The sequence below is a fragment of the Salmo salar genome, chromosome 07, assembly GCF_965601325.2.
Source record: "Salmo salar chromosome 07, fSalSal1, whole genome shotgun sequence".
NCBI classification, from domain to species: Eukaryota; Metazoa; Chordata; class Actinopteri; order Salmoniformes; family Salmonidae; genus Salmo; species Salmo salar.
The window spans coordinates 66,830,309-66,850,770 of record NC_138297.1 but is presented as its reverse complement, the minus strand read 5'-3'; the positions used below and the strand labels follow the sequence as shown (position 1 = coordinate 66,850,770).

The 20,462-nt window shown below is 41.8% G+C and overlaps 1 protein-coding gene across 6 annotated transcripts; it reads left to right on the top strand.

The window, feature by feature from the left end:
• Window positions 1-197: 197 nt before the first annotated feature.
• LOC106593552 (cleavage and polyadenylation specificity factor subunit 6) lies at window positions 198-20,193 on the top strand. 6 transcript variants are annotated; one of them, XM_082977962.1, is made up of 12 exons: window positions 198-350; window positions 2,065-2,277; window positions 2,529-2,632; window positions 2,873-3,018; window positions 3,377-3,556; window positions 6,804-6,917; window positions 9,969-10,479; window positions 10,904-11,044; window positions 11,626-11,741; window positions 12,153-12,306; window positions 12,809-13,012; window positions 17,422-20,193. In XM_082977962.1, exons 1-11 carry the CDS (start codon window positions 291-293, stop codon window positions 13,005-13,007), a joined length of 1,938 nt encoding a protein of 645 aa, XP_082834088.1. In that variant the 5' UTR covers window positions 198-290; the 3' UTR covers window positions 13,008-13,012; window positions 17,422-20,193. The 6 variants fall into 6 exon arrangements, with proteins under 6 accessions (XP_082834088.1, XP_082834089.1, XP_082834087.1 ...); XM_082977963.1 differs by having other exon boundaries at window positions 2,873-3,019; window positions 3,372-3,556; window positions 12,824-13,012; XM_082977961.1 differs by having other exon boundaries at window positions 2,873-3,019; window positions 3,372-3,556.
• Window positions 20,194-20,462: the final 269 nt, after the last annotated feature.

Sequence of the window (20,462 nt, the reverse complement as noted above, 5' to 3'; positions counted from 1 at the left end):
TTTCTAGACAGTAACCTACTATACTCAGAGTATGAGTAATAGGAATTGATATTCAATAAACCAGTGAATAAGAGAACATTTTGACAAAATAAGCAGAAACGTCATGTTTATACATAATATACATAGTTACATGTACCCCAAACAAAACATCACTGTCATTCAAACAATTTAGCAATGTTTGTAATAGAAAATGTGATAACTCGATTATTGATCCCAGATGTGACGTTTTCTGCTTTCCTGTTTGCATTTTGTCTTGTTCAGGTCGATCGGTGGAGGAGGTGGTCTGGAAAATGGCTGACGGAGTTGATCACATCGACATCTACGCCGATGTTGAAGAGGATTTCAACCAGGTATGCAAACCGTTACATTTGCTTAAATCCTACACCGTTATAGACATATTTGTGGTTTGCCCTATGATTTTTATTCGCTAAAATGCTTATTGAAAGTTAAACCGAGCTAACTGGCGTCCGATGAGACCTGCAAAGCGTTGCCTGTGTTTGCCGCAGCGTTTTTGAATTGCAACTACGCAATAGCTTGTCAAATATTTACAAAAAATAGTAACGTGAATGTTGTGTACGTCTTGGTTTTCTATAATGTTTGTTGGCTAATGTATACATTTGGTAGGTAAATATGTTTGACTTTGCAAGCCAACGTGGTCGTTCCATTGTTAACGACAGAAGCTTGTTGTACTGGAGGCGAAGTGGCGGGGAAGGCCGCGCAACACAAAAACCCTGGCCTGGTTTGTCGTCGTGCGCTAACATTATACTGGTGTTCAACTACCTAGTTACACATGACCGTGTAACTGTTTAGCTAATAGTATAAAACAATAGGGACTGTTTGCTAATAACGAGTTTTTTTGGGGGGGAGTGATGGTTTGTAGTTTCCCTCCGGTCGGAGACTGTTTTAAAAAGGTTGTTGCTCTCGGCGTCACTCCCCCTGCTTACTGGCTAGGCTAAAGTTAGCTGCTATGTTGATGTTGCTCGTCTTTTCTCAAAGCAACAAAAACCGTCTTCAAGATACCATGTTGCACAAACATGAATCATTTTGTTATTTTTTTTTATCAACTACCTTTCTAAATCCGATATTTTTGTTATTTTTCTGTAGTTTGTTAATGCCAAATGGAAATTCTATTCAAATCAAACTTTTGTCACATGCGCCGAAAACAACAACTGTAGACTTTACCATGAAATGTTTACTTACAGCCCTTAACCCAACAGTGCAGTTCAAGAAGAGTTAAGATGGAAATGCTATTCGTTTTGAGTTTTAGTTTGATTCTCATTGATCAATCACATAGGACTTGTTATCTCTGGTTGTAAATTTACTTGGGGATATTTGACCCAGTTCTCACACAAAAATGCAGTTATCTCTATGGTTTTGCATTTCAGCTTTGTGCAAAGATTGCCAACTGCACTCTGATGCAGTGTGTGTAGACTGAAGTGTTGTGTTCGCCGAGGTTGGTCATACTTGCAGTCTTTTCAATGTGCTTCTGTGCACTTTAAAGGGATATTTAAAAAATGTTCCAAGTCATAATCTCCAGAGCAGTATCCATTTGTACCAAACAAATCTGCATATTGCAAACACTCATTTGGATGTTTTACTTATCTAAATTCTGTGTTGTTGACTCAAAGCAAAGTAACTTGATGGTGTTTGTTAGGACCTCATTAGCACGGGGACTGTCCACAATGTTATGCATGCTGTTGGACTGAAAATAGAACCAGCTTTAGGCAACAAACTGTTACTATTGAAATGTTGGCTAGATAATGTGGCTCACATTGTTGCCTATTCAGGCAATAATGTCTGCCTCTTTTGTATTTCATGTCCTGAATATCACAAATCGTGTAACTGCAAAACGGCTAAGACCTCATTCTGCTCTCTGACCGCCACACGTGTCAAAGCGTGTTGTTGGGCTTGTTCCAGATCGTCTTTGTTGATATCACTGTAGGACCCAACATTGACATGAAGGAACAATCTCAAAGGGCATTAAAGACAACCTGGAGCACAACTATTGATTGACTGACTGTGATGTAAGGTTGACCCATTGTGTTCTATTCCCCCCCACCACAGGAATCAGACTACCCCGCCCATGACCAGATAGACTTGTATGACGATGTTATCTCTCCTTCGGCCAATAATAACGGAGACGCACCTGAGGACCGGGACTACCTGGACAACCTACCCCCACCTGCTGGCTCCGAGGGGAACAAGAGCACCCCGCCCAACGTGGTGTACACGTACACTGGCAAGAGGATCGCCCTGTACATAGGCAATCTCACATGGGTAGGTTATGGGTTTGGATAAGAGCGTCTGCTGAATCACAAAGATACATCTAAACGGGCCAGTTACTCAGACCCACATTAAGCTTACTTCCGGAGTTAAAAAACGTGCTCAGTGGGTCTTTGAGAATCGCCATTGGAAGTGTTTTTTTTTTAAGTCTAGAGATGGGCTTAGTGGGGGTCAGGGACACCAGCCCTTAATGTGCATCAATTATGTAATGGGTCTTGATGTAAAAAAGTGCCTCCCCTTTCCAGTGGACAACAGACGAAGATTTGACAGACGCCATTGGATCAATAGGCATTAAGGATTTGCTGGAGATCAAGTTCTTTGAGAACAGAGCCAACGGGCAGAGTAAAGGGTGAGCTTCCTCCTTGCCTTTCATGATCCCTCATATTACACACTGACACTCTCAACAGACAGTGTTTTTTTTGTGGATGACTTTCCTAATACCTTTGAACTACACACAGGTAGTTGTACTCTGAGCCTCATTTATTCAATTATTTTAAAGAGATAAACAGAAAGAAATGCCCAAATAAAAGCCAGAAGGAAAGAAATAGATGGTGACTTGGTCCTGTTATGCCCTGGTGTGTCCCATTAGGTTTGCCCTGGTGTGTGTGGGCTCAGACGCGTCCTCTAGGAAGCTACTGGACCTGCTGGCTAAACGGGAGCTACACGGACAGAACCCCATTGTTACCCCCTGCAACAAGCAGTCCCTCAGCCAGTTCGAGATGCAGTCTCGGAAAAGTAGGTGAACCTGCGTGCCTCCCGCTGGGATGGCCAATTAGAGTCCTAGAATAATTCTTATGTTAATAATCTGGTTTTTCTGCATGGTTTAATGACAAGGTAGGTCTGATAACCTGGCAAGACCCAAATACACTGAAGCAGACCCAAGTATTTGGGGCTTGAATCTGCCTCTGCTGTCAATGCAGAAATTCCAGAAAAATAGTTTATAATTTTGATTAATAACTACATTTATTTGAATAAATGCATTGATTTAGTGAACTAATTAGAGTTTTAGCGCTCAGAACTAACTAATTGGGTGAGCACAGTGAGTTGGGGATTTGAATGTTCTCTCCGCCCTCTTCTTTCCCTTTATGCCCAGGTACATCGGGTGGGCAGATGTCCGGCGATGGGAAGGCGGGACCCCCCACCATGGGCCCCCGCGGTGGCTTCCCCATGGGCATGGGTAGAGGCCGAGGCCGCTTCCCTGGCCCTCCTGGCCCTGGAGGAGACCGGTTCCCTGGGCCCATCGGACCCGGAGGGCCACCGCCACACTTCCCAGGTGAGTACTCTTCCCACTCCAGGTCCGTTCACACTGCTCTCAGCTAAAACCACGGTGTCTGCTGGTTCTTATAGTCTGTCTTAAATTGATTTAGAAGTCTTAAAATATCTTAAATTCAGTTTTCAAAGGTCTTAAAAAATGTGACCGAGATGACTACAGTGTTTGTTATATTGTGCTGCTGCTTAATTGTTGACACGCGGCAAAAAAATCTAAACAACGGAAGGTCATAATACTGGAGGCCACTTTCAAGATGTTGGAGAGAGCTATCCAACCACATGTTGTTAAATGGACTTACTGTTACCCATAAGTCAAAGCCCTGTCTAAGCCGGGGAGTGGGGTTCTACTAAGCTATATGGAATTATTTTAACAAGGTCATACCAAGGATCATTTTACTATACTGAACAAAAATAAACGCAACATGCAAGAATTTAAAATTATACTGAGTTACAGTTCACATAAGGAAATCAGTCAATTGAAATATATAAATTAGGCCGTAATCTATGGATTTCACATGATTAGTTATCAGTTGGTCACAGATACCTTAAACAAAATGCGCCTCGGGATCTCGCCACGGTATCTCCGCATTCAAATTGCCATCGATATAAAATGCAATTGTGTAGGTTGTCCGTAGCTTATGCCTGCCCATACCATAACCCACCGCCACCATGGGGCACTCTGTTCACAACGTTGACGTCAGCAAACTGCTCGCCCACACAAAGCCATACACGTGTTCTGCGGTTGTGAGGCGGGTTGGATGTACTGCCAAATTCTCTAAAATGACGTTGAAGGTGGCTTGTGGTAGAGAAATGAACATTCAATTTTCTGGCAACAGCTCTGGTGGACATTAATTCAGTCAGCATGCCAATTGCACACTCCCTCAACTTGAGACATCTGTGGCATTGTGTTTTAGTGGCCTTTTATTGTCACCCAGGCACAAGGTGCACCTGTGTAATGATCATGCTGTTTAATCAGTTTCTTGATATGCCACACCTGTCCAGTGGATGGATTATCTTGGAAAACAAGAAATTCTCACTAACAGGGATGTAAACAAATTTTGACACATTTGAGATATATATTGTTTATGAAACATGGGACCTACAATTTATGTGTTGGGTCTTTATATTTTAGTTCAGTGTATTTGCTTTTGAATTTTAAGACCCCTTGAAGTATCAAAATATATAGCAACATTTTTGTGGGGATTAACATTTTTATTTGGCCTTACTGCTATTAGCCCCAATGCAAACGCATTGAATACGATTCACTACAGGGAATAATAGATGGTAGTAGACTCCCTAACTCTAAAGGAAGTTTGTTCTGACGTGTCTGTCCTTGAACATTTAACTCCTTATTTTTAGAGTTTAACTGTCTAATCTCTGTCATTCTAATCCCAGTCTAAACTTGGGGGGCCTATTAGGCTATATGAAATTGTTTTAAGAAAGTATTACCAAGGATTAATTTTGCTATTTTATTTATTTATTTAGCTATTCTATTTATTTTTGAATCTAAAATGATTAGAACATTTGGCCGTACTGCTATTAGCCCATTATTGTGAGTGTAACAATTATTTTTCAACTGTCAATATTGATGAAATAACACCACTTTACAGAGTATGTCATTGAGATGTCACAGCGGAGTGGACCAATAACACCACTTTACAGAGTATGTCATTGAGATGTCACAGCGGAGTGGACCAATAACACCACTTTACAGAGTATGTCATTGAGATGATGTCACAGTGGAGTGGAGCGGAGTGGGCCATTCACGGTGGATACAAGTAGCTTATATAGGTCTACCGATGGAGCGTTTTTGTAGGACATTACATTTCCTGTTAAATCAATTGCATGGCTATCTAACAGCAGTCTCATATTCAGACTATAGCGATCTAGCTAATGTGTATCCCACTCGCCTCGGGCGGGTGACATAGTTCCATAGGCCAATGGGTAACGCAGAGACGAACATTCGGATGGCTAATTGCATCTGTAAAGATGCCCAATGGGATATCTGATTATTCTGGATCCTATTTTGACATGTTGATAATTTATTGTTGAAACGAGAGGCTGCCTGGATCTTTAATTTAAAGACCCTTGCTCCCTTCGGTCTCAACATAGACTTTGATCTGAAGACATTCTTGTGATTGTGATTTTGCCATTGTAATTGTTTGTTAGAAACATTTTAGACTACAAATGCTATGATCGTATGCTATCCATTTGTTTGTCTTTTTGTATGTTCTTTGTATGCCATTTTTTTAAATATTTGAGTTAACCAATGATATTAGGCCATACTTGGCCATGATTACAAACACCTGTGTGTCTCTTGACACTATATAAATGACTCATCTCGCAGTGTTTGATGATACCCTGATGAAGACAGCTTCGCTGTCGAAACGTTGGTGATTAAATTTTTGCATCTGAGCTCTTAGAGTGTGCGGCTTTCCTTTATTTTCTAGCACATGAAAATATAACCATCATGCGTTTCCTGAACAAATAGATGAAATGGCTAACTTATTTTATGTCTGTCTTGGCACTGGAAAAACAGCCAGTCCTAAAAAGACTACTTTTTGCCAACATGGGCTCATTTCTGGAGGGAATATTAGCAGCTGTGGCAGACCTCAAAAGAACTATTAAATTGCATTCCAAGTGGCATTAAAAAGGTTTTTAAGTCTTAAATTCAACTAAATAGAACCTGCAGATACCCTGGAAAAACAGTACACCAGAAAGGAAGCCCATTTTAATTGGTTAAATTTAAACCGTGCCCTGACTACAACCAATGAAATGGCTTCCTTTCTGTTGTACTGTTTCTGCTGTAAGCAGTGTGAATGGATCTTACACTGACAGCCAGGCCAGTACTGTTGGTGTTATGGACTGAACTGAAGATGGGTCCTCTCCTCCTGTCTTGTGTGTTATCCTGTCTTCCATGTGACCATATGTGGAAAGGATTGGTTGGAAAGCACCAACCTACCATCTCTCTTCACATGTGTCCGTTTCAATCCAGTCTGACTCCTGTTCTCTGTCCCCTTGCTTTCAGAAGTTGAGTGAAGTACTTGGATTGGGGGGGAGGGGGGTAATATTCAACATCTGTGTTATCTAGTTTGTCCCATCTTTACCCCCTTCAGATAAAAAAAAAACACTTTATTTTTTGCTTTGGCAACTTCTTCCTATGTTGCTAGCTGCGCTGCTGCCATTGGCCGAATGGCCAGTGAGGTCACTGTGGCACCAGCCTGGTTGTGATTGTGTTTTTCTCCCACTAGGGTCGGGGATGAGGCCACCTGAACTCATTAACCATAGACACCAAGAAGGCCACCTGATGGATATGAATTTCAATTGCTTCCCGCCGGGACGTGATGGGAATTGGCGACCCAGAGGTGAAATGCCTCGACTCCTGTTGACAACAGTGCTAGGGTTGGCAAATTTCCCCAAATCTTCCCAAAAATCCCAGATTTTCCACAAATCCCAGTTGGAGGATTTATGTAATCTGCAGGGAATTTGCTGCAATGGTATCCTCCAACCTGGGATTTTGGGGAATTTTGGTAATGTTTTGGATTTTTGCAACCCTTCACAGTGCTAATGTACTAAATAAGAATGATTTCCCCCCGCCCCCTCTCCCCCCCTGCTTACATGTTCTTTTTATTAAGGCCTCTGTCTATGGAGTCCTGGGCAGACTGACTGACAAAGCCTCTTTATTAAGGCCTGTCTGTCTTTGGAGTCCTGGGCTCACTCTGACTGACTGACCAAGCTTCTTCTTCTTCCCCCCCACTTTATGTCCTGGGTTATTGCTCATTCTGTCTTAACTGTCAATCTTTATATGATGTGTTGCTTGTTCTGTTTCTATTGGCTGTTCTGACCGTGTCCTGGCCAGCACACCTGAAGTTAGACAACACAATGAGTATAGAAGAGGTGTCTTGGATGGCTGACTTCTTACCATCCAGACCTGTCTGTCCTGTGTGCTCCATACCAAGCTGGTCTTTCCAGCCATCCAGACCTGTCTGTCCTGTCTGCTCCATACCAAGCTGGTCTTTCCAGCCATCCAGACCTGTCTGTCCTGTGTGCTCCATACCAAGCTGGTCTTTCCAGCCATCCAGACCTGTCTGTCCTGTCTGCTCCATACCAAGCTGGTCTTTCCAGCCATCCAGACCAGTCTGTCCTGATACTCGGCCTACTGGTTCTTGGCTTTCATTGCTAATATCTGTAAAAATCTAAAATGTTGGTCTCGCTAAATCTTTAATTTTGATTCACAGGACACCTAAGGTGGGTTGCACCAACATGGTATAAATTAATCTCGGATTAGAGCTAATCTAGGGTTATAATTAATCTGGGATTATAGCTAATCTGGGGTTATAATTAATCTGGGATTAGAGCTAATCTGGGGTTATAATTAATCTGGGATTAGAGCTAATCTAGGGTTATAATTAATCTGGGATTAGAGCTAATCTAGGGTTATAATTAATCTGGGATGTGTTGCACCACTTCATTTAAAATCTGGATCAGTAAATCCGTGATTAACGGTTTAAAAATATGATTAGTGACATGTTACACCAATATATTCGGTATTTCGTGAATTGAAACGAAGTAGCTAGCCTACTTGACAAATGAGGCCACAAAGTTGCTGTTTCTTGATAAAATAAAAACAATGTAATGTTAGAACTACTGTAACTCCATCGTGAAAGGTTCTCATGGGTTGGCTGATTTGAAATAAAATCTGTTATTTTCCAGTACTAGACAGAACTAATTTGTTAGCAACTGTAGCTAGCTAGTTTATAAACCAAGCTAGCTAGCATACCATATTATGTATTGTCATTACTTAACGTTATTTAGCCATGTATTATTTGACCGCTAGCCACCTGATCATGGCACGTCAAAGAAGTTCAAATGTATCAGTTTATGAAAAAATAAATATATATTGTCAGAGCTGATGGGGGAATTTAGTAATGTGCTGGGGGAATTTAGTAATGTGCTGGGGGAATTTAGTAATGTGCTGGGGGATAAAAAGACAGACCACACGACTGTCAAAAAGAAGGAAGACACTTGGACCATTTTATGCAACAGATTTAATGGATCCACACGGATTCAAGAGAAGAGGGACCTAAATCAGATGAAAGCAGGCTGGATAAAAGTTAAGCGCGAAAGCCAAAAAGGATGCGGCAGATTAGACGCGGGGTCTGTTTCAGACCGGAGGGAGGGCCTCCATCACCCAGAAGATATGAGAGATGATTCCCCAGCAGTTTGCCCCTCTCCATAACTCCTATTATGACGATGGACAACTCAACCCACCAATATTTAGTGAGCATAAATAACAGGCAAATATCAATGCCTATAACGCATGTTAAAATGAACGTTAATGCTACTTCACTACAATGTTAGCGTTATCAGGCCCGTTACAGCATGTTCCATAACATCATCATTCCTACCAAGGCTGGGCATATCACAAGCCCCAATTCAATTGTTGTACAAATTGGGAACGTAAATAGCCTACTAATAATGAGTTAATTATTCTAAACCTCAACGGATTCAACCTGTCTGTAATTTATTCTCTGAGGAAGTGTCGTTTTGGTCTCCACTGTAGATATGCTGCCATTTTATCAGTTCCACCACAAGGGGCAGTTTAGAATTCATCTCCAATCTGAACTTTTTGTATTCATTGAGCAACAGGCTTCAAATGTATCTAGGGTTAAATTGAAAACTAAATTTAGATTAGAGGAAGGATTTAATTTAACTAGGATTAATTTAAAATGTGGTGCAACAAGATGAATAGATAATTTGATTTAACCCAGTTTAAGAGTTGATGCAGCCCACCCCTTGTGTCAAACATTCAGAGATGTAAATGTGGTCCTTCACGTTGTACACCGTCAGTGTTCACGGCTTCTGTTTCAGTCCTTTGCTGTGTTTCCTTCTAAGCTTTAACTTTGATCCCACTAAGTCAAGGTGGCCGCCAAGGCAGTGACTGAAACATACAGGATCACACATTTTAACATTTTCACTAACACGTCATGCAACTTAAAATGGCCCAATTCCTATCCAGAAGTCATCAAACCCAAGCTAAGACATTTGCTGCAGTACTTGAGTTCCCTGTTTGTGGTCTCTGGATTCCAAGAACTGCTCGGTGCCGCCTGCTGACACTGGGAGCTGCTCGGTGCCGCCTGCTGACACTGGGAGCTGCTCGGTGCCGCCTGCTGACACTGGGAGCTGCTCGGTGCCGCCTGCTGACACTGGGAGCTGCTCGGTGCCGCCTGCTGACACTGGGAGCTGCTCGGTGCCGCCTGCTGACACTGGGAGCTGCTCGGTGCCGCCTGCTGACACTGGGAGCTGCTCGGTGCCGCCTGCTGACACTGGGACACCACAATGCTTTAATTTGCTTTCAAACAGTTGGTAGTGAATCCAAACTCAAGAAGGTTCTGTTTTGTGTTTCTGTGTTCCAGGTGGTATGCAGGGCCCACCTCGACCCCCTCCTGGCCCACTAGGTCCCCCTGGACCCCTAGGCCCCCCTCCCCCAGGACAGGGCCTCCCCCCTCCCATGCAAGGCCCCCCCAACCGTGGTGACCGCCCACCACCCCCGGTCATGTTCCCCGGCCAGTTTGGCCAGCCCCCCATGGGTCCTCTCCCCCCTGGCCCTCCCCCACACGGCTTCGGCCCTCCTCCTGGCCCCCCACCCCCCCAACAGGGCCCTCCACCCCCTGGTCATTTTCCTCCTCGCCCCCCTGGTCCCCTTGGACCGCCTCTGGCCCTCGCTCCCCCACCACACATGACCGGGCCCCGACCTGGAGGTCCCCCACCGGCTCCCCATGTCAACCCAGCGTTCTTCCCTCCTCCTGGGGGTCCTAACAACATGGGGGGCCCTCCTGGAGGGGACGGCAGGGGCCCCAACGGGCCCAACGACCCCTATGGACGGCCACCTCCATATGACCGGGGAGACTTCGGACCCGCCGGCAGGTAATATAACCCAACAGGATCATGACATCACGTACTGCCAGTTCTACAGAAAGTCAGTTGTTTCCCTCCTCCTCTTCTTCATTGGTTCTGTTCCAACTTCATTTACTGTACTCTAGATGATGGTTCGTGTTTGAAGAAAACTGATCTATTGAATGTCAAATACTGCCAGTTTTAGTCAGAATTTATTTCAGTATGTAGAACAGCTGTGGTAGAAGCAACACAAGGAAATCCTCCAACACCTTCTATTATAGCACTGTCAGGTTCCCTTAGCAACAGTCCGCCATCGTTTGTGTTTGTGTGGGGGCGTCTTTTAAAGGGGGTCTTTTACGTTAGTATTTTGACTAAGAAGCGTGGTTTCTTTAGTGACCCTCCTGAATCTCCCTTCCTCCATCCCTCCCTCCCTCCCTCCTCTGGCTGCCTACAGTAACCAGCGTCCCCCGCTAATCTGTGAGTTTGACCTCAGGGCCCCCCTGCCCCGCGGCTGCCCAGACCCCCCCTGGATTAACGAGGGTTTGGTCGATCTGAAAAATGGCGGCCAACACTTGCACAATGCGAGTGACCCAGGGTTAGTAGAAATACTGCCAGACCGCTGAACCAGCATTAGGAACTAGCTTCCCCTGTAATGACCTGGTGCCTGGCTTTGTTGCATTTTGAGAGTGGATGCTTGTTGTGGTTGATGGATTGGCCGAGCTACGGGTTTGATAAGCGTTAGTGAACTGTGTGGTGTGTCTTGTGTATTTCCTTAGATGAGCTAGTTATCACTGGTGTTCATTCCCACAGGCTTGGATAACGTGGTTTGCATCTGCTGTGTAGTTTTAGCTGTCCATTAACTGTGTGTTCCTTGACTCATCTGATTGTCTCACCCCTCTGTTTTCTCAGTCTCTCCTTGCTCTTGATCAATTTCTCTATCTTGCAACCTCGCAAAATTCATTGGTGGAGAACAGCCATGGTCACTCCCCTCTGACCTTCTCCTCCAATGACTTTTGAGAAGGCGAGGAGTTAGGAAAGACTCATTGAAAAAATAGCTTTTCCTTCCTGTTCAACATCCTCTTTCCTGTATCTGGTGGTTCTGAGTTTGTCATTGAGTTAGAGGACCGTTGTTTTTAGATCTTGATGCTGTCTCCTTCCTGCTTGTCTCTGTCCCAGGGAGATGGAGTCGGCGCGGACACCGCTGAGCGAGGCAGAGTTTGAGGAGATCATGAACCGGAACCGAGCCATCTCCAGTAGTGCCATCTCTAGGGCGGTGTCAGATGCTAGCGCTGGTATGGATCATGCCCTAAACACACACTCACACCTCACAAATACTACAACACACTCTACAGAGGGGCTGAATACACATTCACACCTCACAAATACTACAACACCCTCTACAGAGGGGCTGAATACACACTCACACACACCTCACAAATACTACAACACCCTCTACAGAGGGGCTGAATACACACTCACACACACCTCACAAATACTACAACACACTCTACAGAGGGGCTGAATACACACTCACACACACCTCACAAATACTACAACACACTCTACAGAGGGCCAGAGGGGCTGAATACACACACACACATTTTGTCTATGTGCTGCTTGTAGATTTTATTGCGTACTTTCACAAGTGTCCCTTATCTAAGTGTCTGAGCTATACCCATGTGATGTCTTCCTTTGTCCATTAGCTGACTATGGCAGTGCCATAGAGACTCTGGTGACAGCCATCTCTCTGATCAAGCAGTCTAAGGTATCTGCTGACGACCGCTGCAAAGTTCTCATCAGCTCTCTGCAGGACTGTCTCCACGGCATCGAGAACAAGTCCTACGGCTCTGCCTCCAGGTAAATACAACCTCTTCCTCATTCTCCTGTGGTTCCTATCAGGGTTGGGGGGGTCACTTCCATTTCAATTCAGGAAGCACACAGAAATTCAAATTCTTCTTGAATTTTAATATGGTTTACTTTCTGAATTGACTGGAATTATAATGGAATTTACCGATCTTTGACTCCAACCCTGGTTCTTATAATAGACAACTGAGAGAAGTGATATGAATGAATTGAAGGTGTCTGATAACTCATGGTGATGATCAGTACCTGCTAGTCATTGTGCTTGTATTCCTGTTCTTATTGACTGGGAGTGGTGCTGAGATGTTTCATCCACTTTAGTTGAATGCACTTACTATAAAACGCTCTGTAATATTGTCTCAAATGTAATTGATTGACAGATCAAAGTGTTACTGACAGTTGTATTGATGACGTCATTATTTATGGTATTATTGATGGTTTTGGCCGATGGACAGACCTGCTTTGGCGGTGGGTTAAGAGTTTGATGTATGAATGTAAGTTCTGCCCCCAAAAGACGCGAGAGGTCGAGGGAGCGTGACCACAGCCGATCCCGGGAGAAGAGCCGGCGCCACAAGTCCCGTAGCCGCGACCGCCACGAGGACTACTACCGCGAACGCAGCCGGGAGCGAGAACGGCACCGCGGGGACAGAGAACGTGAACGCGAAAGAGACCGTGAGAGGGAGTACCGACATCGTTAGGGGAGGTGTGTATGCCCGTTCAAACTCCTTACCCGTAACGGTCTCACCACTCTTCTCCCTCAGCTTAATGCAGGCCAGGGGCCGGGTCGCTACGCCCCAGAACAAGAGGCCCAGAGCGGGACATGACGCGCCCTACGGAGCCTACGGTAGGTGGAGGTGGTAGGTAAGGCATTGTTCCATCAGTCATTGTTGTAGTATTGACCAGTACTGACTCATTGCTGGTAGGTGTGTGTATATTATTTGTCTGAAACTTGTAGCTTTTGACCGTGTTTTACTTTCATCCTTTGAACATTGACTGTGTCGTCAGGCTTCTACTGCATGTGTGTTGTAGGGGAGGTTTTATATGTAAGCCCTGCTAAGCTTGAAAATGTTTTTTAAACCTTTGAAAAAGTACTTTATATGACCAGTGATCAACACCTGTGAAAGTTGTAAAATACGCAAATTGTTTATTGAAGGGTTTCTTTGACACTGATGCCACAATGTGCCAAGAAATGATTAGTGTACATTTTTCAGTGTTCAAACGTTGTCAAGGTACAACTTAAGGGGGTTGTATGAATTGTTTTGTAGGCCACCAAATGATGACCAAACTCTAGGTGTTTCCTGACTCTTGTTAACCTGAGGTAATGGTTACATGCCAATTGAAATGTCTAAACTATTTTAAAACCACTGTCAGTTCTCTAACCTATAGTATAAGCCAAAGTATGGTTTTGGAGTTTAAAAATTGAAACGATTTTGGTATATTGTCTGTGAACTTGACAAATGTCTTTGACATATTTTTCATTTCATCACGCTGAAATTGATGGTCTTGAACAAAAGGGATTTTGATAATGTTTTTGTATAATTAATGGCATTGATATCAAGCTCGTAAAATGTTTTGTCTATATTAATTTTAGGCCAATAGTTACCTGGTCATACTCCCTTACCGGTTGACAGGAATGTGGTAACTAGCCCGCTATGTGTCCTGTAGCATCGTTGGTCATGGTCTTCACTCTAAAGCCCCATTTTTGTAAAACAGAGCATTTTGAGTCTTGCTACTGCTTTTGGTGCTGTTAACATAAGATGAACCCGGTTTTTACCTTTTACATATCATTTCTGTATGTGCCATTTTTTTGCGTTTGTTCCCTAACATTGAAGGTTTGAGTTCCAAAAAATTTGGGCTCAGGTTTTGATCCATTTTGTATATCTTGATGGTAACATACATACATGATGATGATAATATATATATATTTACTTCATGGCCATGTAGGGCCCTATAAAATCCACGCTGTGGAGAACGCGGACAGAATCGCAGAATCCAGACATTAAAACGGAATGATTCAATAATGTTAGCAGGAAATCAACTAAAGGGAATTGAAGCTAGTAGGACGTCAACTAAATGTGTTGAAGCTATTTGAAAATTAAATTTGTCCACCACTTTGTTAAGCCGTTAGCGATGATGCTAATATAATGACAACAGTCTTCTGGTAGATGGAAAGGTTTTCCCAAAAGGCTTCTCTGTAGTTCATATTTACTTGGCAGAATGGTATCATGATTATTTGCATAAATCCACTGGCCATTTGTTTAGCAAACTCTGCCATCACATGAGTGCTACAGAAACATCGCTAACCAAAGTGATGCTTGCTGGTGCACAGTTGAATTAAAAGGTAACTACACCCAAAAATGTACATTTCTGGTCTGCTGATGTGGAATCATGGTTGTGTACTTAACATCCAATGTTTTTATACATTTAAAATGAAAATAGGCAGGGGGGGGAAATTCAATAGATTTTATAGGGCCCTAGCAATTTCTGTTTGCCTGTAAATTTTCGGTCAATTTGATTACTTTTCATCCCTTAATACTGTGCATCACAATGTGCTGATCTTGTAAACAAATAAGAAAACAATAGAAATATTTTTGCCCGAGGTACAGTACTTCAAAGATGCTGAAAATATCAATCAATACAGATACAGTACTTATCTGATATTTCAATCAGGATTAAAGAATCATCACTATTGTCCACAATTCAATGGCAGCCATTTTGTTAATGTGGATATTTTAGGTTTAAATGGTACACCTATTTGAAGTGGATCTCAAGATTTTACTGTCGGTTGTCTTGTTTTTAGGCTGTAGTTTGAAATCGACGGCCAGACAATTTTGACATGGTACCTTGGCAAATATCTTGTAGGAATTGAAGGTCAATGGGTGTTTCACTGAAATGGCGTAGTCAAGAAAAGAATGTTGTGCTATTTGTCCTATTTTTAAATGGGTTGATGCTCACTCAAATTGAATGTTGACGTTGTAAATCCCAATAGTGATTTGAATGTATACAACATCTGATTGTATTACCGGTTGTTATATATATTATATTGGTTAGTGACTCCATGCTTGCATTAAATGGGATTACTCCTTTGAATGTACATGTTCGATGAAGTAACTTCTCTGCATTTTTTTTCTCCATTATTAAATGGCAATGGCATTTTGTTAAATTATTCAAATAAATGTAATCCTTTTAATAATACAACTGACAAATCAATCTAAAAATCTTAGTTTTGGTCATTACTTTTAAATCTCAAGGGAACAAACCTAAGAGGGGGTTACTTTATTATCCTGTACAGTCCTATTTGTCTCACTTCATGGTAAAGGAAATGCTTTGATCTATGCTTACTACCTGTCAATCTATGTTCACAGATCCTGACGTTGTTTCATTCAGCGTTGGGATCACATGTGCCCACTACAGGGAAGAAATGACTAGCTATTTTTCCAATTTGTCTATAGGTGTCAGTGATGTTTTGCAGGCATGGAGAAAGCAGCCCTGATTTCCTGATAACATATTTCTGCTGCTGTTTTAACAGTTTCTCTCTCTCTCTCTGGTGTATTCATCCTTCACAACTACGCATCATGTGGTTCCTGCAACACTCATTGGTGTCCACACCATCTCAAGAAGGGTCATTTTGATGACTGTTCAACCACCTTAAACACTTTCAATGTCTCCTGTAAAAATAGACTCTGCAGGAAGTTAGTACCAGGACTATACCTGGTCACATTTCTTTAATCCGTTAGTTATAATTCTAATTGATTTGTAGTGTTTTGAGAACATGTCTTGATGATGCTGTGGGCCCTTTGAGATGCTCAATGGATCAGAAATGATTGTGGAGGGTGATGGGACATCTGTTCAATGAAATGTTGGTATTATTCACTTTTTAAATGTGATATTGCCAACTATGCACCATGTAAATTCACTCATTAGCAGTACCTGGCTTCAATTTAATTTGATTAAAAATGGTATTGATAAACAATTAAACTAATAATTATAGTTATTTTTTTAATGGAAATTGTCAAAGACAACCAAACCGTACAGCATATTCCTTTACCTGGTGTATGAGTTTGGAAACTGTCTGGAGTGATCTATGAACTGCAATATTAATGAATGGTTATGTGGTTTGCAATTCCAATGAATTGTCAGTGTAATGTTGTCCTGTGCATGCCAGGATCTAGCTTTGTGAGTTGTTTCAGACTACTGATATAAGAGTGTTTTTATACATTCATCCTGATGTAATACTACTGTTCCTCTATGTAAACCTGACCATGTTTGTCCTCTGCTTTTCCCAATGCTCCAGGCCCAGTTTATTTTTTTCCATATGTTATCTAATTGGATTTCACCTATCGGATAGGTTTAAATGCATAGCTGTAGAATGACTAGAACAAGGGTCTGCATCCAAGTCAATGAATCGTCTGTTCTATTTATTATTTCTATGCGTTTAAATCCTATCCAATAGGTAAAATCCGGGATAACTTCTGGAAAAACTATGCCCTCGTCACCTCTTAGACTAGGGGACCAATCCCAAACCGGCCGCTTAGACCTTCTGGTCTTATGGACTTGTTGAAAATCTGAGAGGATTTGATAGGTGGAATTCTCACATTACTTCCACCTATCAGAGGACAAGGTAGACTTAATACCATATTGTGTCCATCTGTGAAATCCTCTAAAGATATTGAGAAGTACGTACGGTCTAGGGGTTGGGATTGAGCGTTCTGTAGATACCATCTTCTGCCCATGCACTTCTACATTAGATTATAAGATGTTTTGTGAGCACCCTTAAACAGGTTTATCCTATCCACACAAATTGATTGTAAACCTTCTCTGAAATGAGTTGAGCACTTAGCGCATGGCACATTTGAAAACCTACTAAATTCAGATCTCAACAGTATAGCAGGGTCAGCCATTGTGGGCACTACATTGTTCTTCCTTACTCACTGTAATGTGGAATCACTCTGACAAGTTGACTACCATTAGAAAAAGCAGTACCTGCATGTCTTTGTTTTGTGTCCTCTGTGTGTATGCTGTAAAATTAGAGGGGGTATGACACAAACAACAAACTGTATATTGTTGGGCTGCCCCAAACCAAACTCCACCCTTCGTTTTCACACATTTCAGCCTACGGAAGAGGACAGGGACGAGGACGCCTCGTCACAACCAGCAGGCCCTACTTCAGGATCGCCTTGTCAACTAGCCCCCCCCTCTGTCTGTGTCTCCATGGTTTCCAGGGGACTGACTACCTGGGAATCGCTCACAGCTGTGTAAGGTTATAAGTAGTGTTCTTTAAAATCATACTCATGGTATATAAAAAAAACTACTCAACAGCTATTTTTATTTTTACTGAAATTTTATTTGATGTGAACGAAAAAATGATTACCTACCTGTGTTGACAGGCTTCTTCAAGCTTTGCGAAAATAACAAATGACTACATTTGCCTGCTCTATTCCAAAACGGACAGCTTTTGACTGCTATAATGTGTACATTTTGTCAGGTTAGAGTTGATTTTACAGGAGGTTTTTTTTTTCTTTGGTTTTTCATCTTTATTTCCTCTCGTGCCCCTCCCTACTTTCCTCGTTAGGATAATGTTTGTAAATGTCTCTGCTTTGAATATTAAAATAGATTCTGTGTTGTAATAAACTGTTTACTGGGGTTTTGACACTTAATAATAATTTACATGTGTACGTTTTTGCCTGCATACATTTTTCATGTTGAATTTTACGAAATAGTTATTTTAAATTTACTCTCACTTAAATTGCGATGTTGTGCTGTTATTGACCAAATTTAAGCACAGTTGACCAAAAGGTTGTATTTGTCCTGATGCCCAGAATTAGTGAAATCTGACTGAATTTAGCATAGCTACTTTTGCATTGAATGATCATGTGACAGATATTTTCATCTTTGACTTATTAGTTTGTTCTAAAAGTTCTAGTTAAAATGTAGCTAGTTGTTTGGCGAACATTTTGTTTTTAGTCTCCGTATACTACTGTATGCCATTTGAATACCAAAAGTGAAAATCCATGTCTTGGCTAACTGATTTTAGAGGTATTCAGGACTTGATTATACTTGGGCAAACATTTTTTAGTTTTATTATTTTTTTATTTCTTGATTATTTTTTTTCATGTTACCAGGAAGTACATTCCAAGGGTTCATTACCCTAATATTAATGACACAAGTAGAACAAATGATTGAGTTATATGGAATTATTTTAGTGATAGTTGATGCAAACTTCACAGATCTGGACAATACTACTACTACTTCTGTGAACAGAATTAGTCCCTTATCTGCAAACTTGTGCTCCGATTGGCTGGCTGATGTACTGCACTGATTTCTTATTGAGGTGCTTGTCTCACTGGTTTCGCCCAGTGAGGGTTGTGGTAGCCTGGTCCCAGATCTCTATATATTTTGGCCGAGTCTTGACTTGTTGTCCAGCCTACATTGAATAGCAATAACATTGCTAGCCAGAGTAGTTGGTTAAAACGCATACAGACCTGAGCGGTATACTACAAAGCAGGACCAATGTGTTAGCCAGCTAATTTGCTTAAATATTCTGAATTAACTTTTAGATTTTTTTGGAATAGAAGCTTGACTCAACTTAAAAACACATGTCTAAGTTCAACTTTCTTAATGAACGAGAAAATGAAATGTTATTTCTGGTTGTTTATCAAAGTTAGCTGGCTAATGCATTGATCCTGTTTTGTACGATCCCCTTCTGGGACCAAGCCAAAGGGCTGGGTGTAGTAAATGGATGGGGATTACAGTAGTGAGGTTCTGGGATAAGGCTGAGGGGCTAGGTGTAGTAAATGGATGGGGATTACAGTAGTGAGGGTCTGAGACCAGGCCAAGGGACTGGGTGTCGTAAATGGATAGGGATTACAGTAGTGAGGTTCTGGGACAAGGCCAAGGGGCTGGGTGTTGTAAATGGATGGGGAATTACAGTAATAAGAGTATTCAAGTGAGGTGTCCATTTTGTAAAGTATGAGAGCACAATCCTTCCCTAGTTTCTCAGGGTCTGTGCACTGACTGGTCTGCCAGATTGAAATAACTGATATTGATGCCTGTTTTAAGGCGGTAATGCCTACCTCCCTCTTTACTCCCATGTATTTTCTACATGGCCCTGATAGACTTAGGTGGTGCTCTCCTGCTTGCATTGCGTTGCCACTTTAAAGATAGTTATTTAGTTGGTTATTGTGGCTTCCATCATTCACTGAAACCACTGCTTCAGTCAACTTAACATTTTTTACATTTTACTGGTTAGACTTTACATCCAACTATTGGCACATAAAACTCTCCAAGTTTTTAATCAATATTGCCCACTAGCTACAAAGAGCATTTTGAGCACTTTACAATGTGTTTGACATGGAATGTTATTGGATGGAACTTTAGTAAAGTACTCCTTCAGGTAAAGTTTGCATGACAAACACTTTCTTTTATACGTGGGACTTTTGTATTTCATTTATTGTATAAATGCACTGAGATATTTAATATGTTGTAAAGCATTCATAATGCTCTATGTAGCTATTATACCATGTTTATTGTGCTAATGGTTGGTTATGAATGCCTTGTTACCTATTCGCTGATCATTACGAATTGCTTTCTAGCCCAAAGTCTTTTCAAACCGGTTGAATATTTGAGTGGAGCTGATTTGAAACTGGTTTGATACGTCAATACTGTACATATACGCAGTCGACAAGTGTTACCTATACTCAATTAGTGTTTTGTCATTTTGTACATATAATGCATCCATCTTAGATATTACCTTGGAATACTTTTTACAATCAGATCCAAGGTTTTACACGATCAATTTCGCTCTCGGACGTGTTCAGGAAATGGAACTTTCTTAAGGTGCACTGTCTTGTTTTGAGTGTTTTCAATAAACTAGTTTTCTCCGTCTTTGAAGTCGGGTCTTCGTGAACCATTAGGCCAAATATTACCGCTCGTCACATTGCTGATTTGGTTTCATCAAATGTACACTTAATCAATAGAATGCAATGTATAAAGGGTGGAATAAGACCGTAGAATATTACTGAGGTCTGTGTAGTTTTTCTGTTTTGTGAAAGTATTGTAATGGTCTAATTTACTCAACAGAACTTAAAACCATTGTATTTTTCCTCAGGTATGATTGACACGATAAAGGGAAAGTAGTTTTCGGCCCTTCAAGG